This window comes from Anneissia japonica, unplaced genomic scaffold, assembly GCF_011630105.1.
Source record: "Anneissia japonica isolate Jap-2015-1 unplaced genomic scaffold, ASM1163010v1 scaffold997_len2565447_cov190, whole genome shotgun sequence".
Lineage (NCBI taxonomy): Eukaryota > Metazoa > Echinodermata > Crinoidea > Comatulida > Comatulidae > Anneissia > Anneissia japonica.
The window spans coordinates 1067189-1072092 of record NW_022696369.1 but is presented as its reverse complement, the minus strand read 5'-3'; the positions used below and the strand labels follow the sequence as shown (position 1 = coordinate 1072092).

The window sequence follows — 4904 nt, the reverse complement described above, 5'->3', positions numbered from 1 at the left end:
GTGACAATTTTAGGAAAAAATGGCGGCCATTTTGAAACGGCTGGCAACCCCCCTTACGTATGAAAAAAAAAATGTTGCACATACTTTTTTGATTTATCAATGTCTACTCTACATCATATCCAATTTTTAAAAAATATAGCAAAAAAAAATGCAACCTCTGATATTGCTACATTTTTATCCCTTCCTGGCATGTTCTATATGCTATAATGGTACAACTATTGGTGAATGCAAGCAGAAGCAACCTCTCTATTATTAAATTTTACTTGGCAAAGGAAGAGTAAGTCTAATCAGTCATTAGTTGGCGGAATCTTTTGACTTTTTTAGCAATTACTCAAAACATGGGGGAATTGGCCCCAATGATCACAAAAAACCTTTGTTCTGAACTTTTTACGGTACATAGCTGGTAGCATTTTTGTGATAATTTTATAGGAACAATGTTAGTTTATCAACTTTCTTTCAATAAATCACAGAATGAAATATAGTTTTAAATGATATCACTACAAAGCAGACTTTACATTTGCTGCCAAGAAATTTAAGACTAAGGAACTGTAACATCCAGTTTTAGTCAAGAAAAATCTTTACTTGTTCTAATTTTCAGTTGGGACCTTTTTCGACCCAGACTCAATTTTGGCTGAGTCATTTTGATTATTATTGTCATACAGTATATGTATAAATTTTTTTTAAATACAGTAATGATAAATTTTTTAAATATTTTAATTACCAGTCTTTTTACCTGTTCAATTAATTTTATCTAACCTAAGCAAAATTTTGAGATTAAACATCTTAACCTTTCAGGTAGACATTGCCACAATATTGCGTTAAGCATGCCGGCATAATAACCAGTCTATATCCTTTCACACAGCGTCTTCGTTTATAAATTGCAGTAATTTTCAATTTTCTGTCTGAAAGGGCCCTAGAGAAAGGTGTAATATTGGTGGTTTAAATACCACCACGCAATTGTTTTCAACTTTAAACTGGTTTGTTTATGCATAAATGCACACGCCGGCTTGATTGCCACAATATCGAGTACACCCTTTCAGACACAGCAAGCCAGTAACCGTTAGCTGCAATATTGCGACAATATTACTAGGGTGCATGGTGGCCTATTAGTAAGCCGGCATATTGGCGTAACAACCCTTTCAGATAGAAATCCATTCAGTTAGTCAGTGGAGGTGAGAGCATCCTACAATGGTAAATATTCCTATTCTGCCAATCGCATGGTGGCTTGATTGCCACAATATCGAGTAAACCCTTTCAGACACAGCAAGCCAGTAACCATTAGCTGCAATATTGCGACAATATTACTAGGGTGCATGGTGGCCTATTAGTAAGCCAGCATATTGGCGTAACAACCCTTTCAGATAGAAATCCATTCAGTTAGTCAGTAGAGGTGAGAGCATCCTACAATGGTAAATATTCCTATTCTGCCAATCGCATGGTGGCGTTAGAATAGCAAATATAACACTGGAGTAGAAGCGCTGCCTTCCAAGAGTACTGTATGTGCACATGAACTTCTTCTCATTGCTTTTCCCTACAGTAGCTATAATTGGGACCGCAGCTGCCAATAGGGTAATTTGAATTACCAGCATTCTGTTACGTTTTTAGGTGCTTTGTTTAATATTCTGTTACATCTGTTTCCTTGGTTGGTAAATCCCTGACAGATAGGCATTACTCCCTTTTGAGCAATCCTACCGGGAACTCCTGAGTGGTTTTGTAGCCTTGCTTTTGTATAATTTTTATGTTCATTTTTGTAAATTTTAAATAGTAAAATAAATTATATGGTATGATACTAGGACAGGGGTTCTCAACTGGTGGCCTGCAGGTCATCTCTGTGTTATGCGGCCTGCGAGAACAAGCCGAAATTGAATATTTTCTGTTAGACTTGGGCCTAAATTTCTAACTTTAATTAATATTTTTGCATTCTGTTTTGCCGACTAGTAGGCCTATATTGCCCAAATTGTAGCGAATTAATCAATCAAATTGGAAGGACTATCGCAGCAAACAGCAAAGAAATACTGTACTGTACTAGCCTACTGATGACCCATTGTGTGATATAACGTTTTGCATTACCAAAACACCATAGGTAACTGTATGAGCGCCACAGTACACCTCTTTCCATGGCCCTTCAAATTTATTCAGTGAAGAATTTTGGCTCCTGTTGCCAAAGTAATTGAGAACCCCTGTGACATCCCTGCGGACATAAAAAAGAATACATTTGCAAAATTGTATTTTTACTTCAGAACACAGTCTTTGTTTGTACGTAGGCTACGCAAACAAACATTTTTAACTAGGCCTAGATAGAAGGCCCTAAAATCCGCCACTGCTAGTCACTGTCATCTTTTTTATTTAATTTTCAATTGAAGTCTCACCTTCCCCTTCTGCATCGGCATCAGACGAATCATTGCTGTTCACCAATGGAGTCTCTTCATCATTCAATAACAATGAATCTTCTACAACTTCATATTTTGTATTATTAATATTATGTTCCATTTCAAATTCAATTCCTCCTGTATTTTGATCAGGGGCAGAGGAGGCATCTGCAAATGTAGAAACTAGCCCCACACGTCCTCCTAGGCGGGAGAATCTAGATCCTATTCCTATCGGGTCATGGTCTAACGCCGACGGCTGATCGTCGAATATTTCGTTCCCTCGAAATAGTTTAATATTGTTTCTAACCATGTTCCTTTAGGGGCACCGTACTACTGAAACACGTGCAGAAATTCGGCCTATGAGTTAGAACGAAGGAAAAACTCTTTTTCTTTTTTCGGCACAACAAAAATAAATGTAACCCAGTGTATTTTGCTATCCTTTCTATCTACTAGGTAGCTGTCTCTTATACACATCTAGATGTGTATAAGAGACAGCTTTTTGGCTACGACAGTTTAATAATTTGTCATTATCAATACTAATTATCATTAATGAAATAATATTCAGTCAGAGGGCTTATTTATGGTAATAAAATGTATACTAAGCCTGAAGGTGGCGCTTTCCTACGGCAGCCATCTTGGATGGTACACATACACAACTCTGCATTGCTCCGCCATCTTGTCAGCACTCTAGTTGTTTAATAGCTCTATGTTGGCACCAGATAGTCGACAAAACGTTACGGCCAAACACACGCCATCTCACGGCCAAATTCGGCAAAAAGTGTTTTCGATATCTGCCAAAATTCGGCCAGATTTAAATCCGATTAGAAGACAACAGTACATAATATTCATTTAAAATACAAAAATTACACGAAAATCAACTCTCATTTGTTTAAAATTGGAGAAATAAAAATGATATACACAGAACAATGTTAATCTTTCACTGTTTTTATAATTAATCACCATAATTAAATGCACAGCTAGCTACATCATAATATTAAATATGTTTTATAATTAGTTGCTAGCATATAGGCCTATTTAAAGTAACATTATTAAGATCGATCTAAATTTGATTTAAATGTATTAAATAACGAACATTGTAGTCGAACTATAGCAATCTAAGGGCCAGTTATAGAATCTTCAATGACAAATCCGTGGCTCTCTTAAATTAGAATGAAAGTTGCAATTAGTATAGGTACCGGTAACACAAACCGGTGTTAAATCAAACCTATGAAAACTTTAATAAATACTTTTTATCTAAAACTTTCTAAATTCGCCTCTGAATGTTATTGTTGCAGTAACAATAAATCAATGTCGCTAGAAGAACTATCTTCTTCATGATTCTCATATATACAACCTAACTCCAGAGTGACTTCGAAGAAGTCTCAGCAACACTTGCTTGAAATTGGAGGTCATGCCATTGGACCCGAATGATCACATCGAGCTTTTATATGGCACTTCACATAAAGAACACTGCAGCGCCTACACAATTTATTATATTTTTTTCAATTCTCAACCAAAAGAGATAAAAACCTCCACTAGGTTGGAACATAAAAATAAAAAGAACACAATATATGGTACAAACTTGCAATAAACTGTCTTTATAAGAAAGTATAGTACATACTCCAAGTATTGAAATACACGCCATCGTGTTGGAATTCAATATTTCGCCATTAATCATGTCATCATCAGGAATGTCTTTATAAAGTTTTAAACGAAGATAAACTTCATAAAAAATATATATTTCATCCAAATATTTTAAATGATTAAATGTAAATGCTAATCTTTTAAACAAACTCTCTTACGTCAACTCGGCCGGGGGAGGTGGGAGGGGGCACACATTAAATGTTCAGTGCGAGTACGACTACGGACGTTCAATGTAAGTAAAGGTACACGATTAGAATAAAAGCTTTTGTACAAAACAACATATCCGAAACAAGTCTACGTTTTAATAGGCCTATATTGAAAAAAAAAATGTAAGCTTTTCACAAAATCCGGCCAAATAGAGTTTGGCCGTGACTTCTCAAACGTTACGGCCAAGCGAATTTTTATACGGCCAGATTTAAGGAATCTGTCCTTCAAAAAGGCCAAATGGCAACCCTGTGCAACACCTAAAGCCTGGATTCATTACACAGTCGCTACAGTGTTTTCAGTGCAATCTTTGTATTGCGTAACAGTTTCCGGTGCTATAATAATAATTTTTTTTAAATTAGAAAATTTGTGTAGCGCCTGTTAGAAAATATTATTTGTTACTGATATAAGATTTATTTATTAAAGAGAAAGGTTTTAAGGAGGGTCTTGAATGCATCAGTATCAGAAATTATCTATGTTTGGTGGGAAGATAGTCGGTTCAGCAAAAGAAAAAGAACGTTCGCTAGAAAGGACACTGCAGAATTCTAGAAACAGGTAACATGAGAGTTTGACCATGAATGTAGGAATTAGTTTAGACGACTGTCTTGCGGAACGTAAATCATAGTTATTGTGAGATGGATGAAGAAAAATAATATGGAGTCGGGGGCGGATCCAGAGATGTCCAAA

At 35.9% G+C, this 4904-nt stretch overlaps 1 protein-coding gene across 1 annotated transcript in view; it reads right to left on the bottom strand.

Annotated features, from left to right (window-relative positions):
• The window catches only part of LOC117101967 (synaptic vesicle glycoprotein 2B-like), a gene marked incomplete in the record, with an annotated part of 14293 nt that extends 11664 nt beyond the window's left edge, over positions 1 to 2629 (bottom strand). Inside the window, 1 exon segment of the mRNA XM_033242107.1 lies at positions 2370 to 2629. Within this exon segment, the coding sequence (XP_033097998.1) occupies positions 2370 to 2490 (121 nt within the window).
• Positions 2630 to 4904: the final 2275 nt, after the last annotated feature.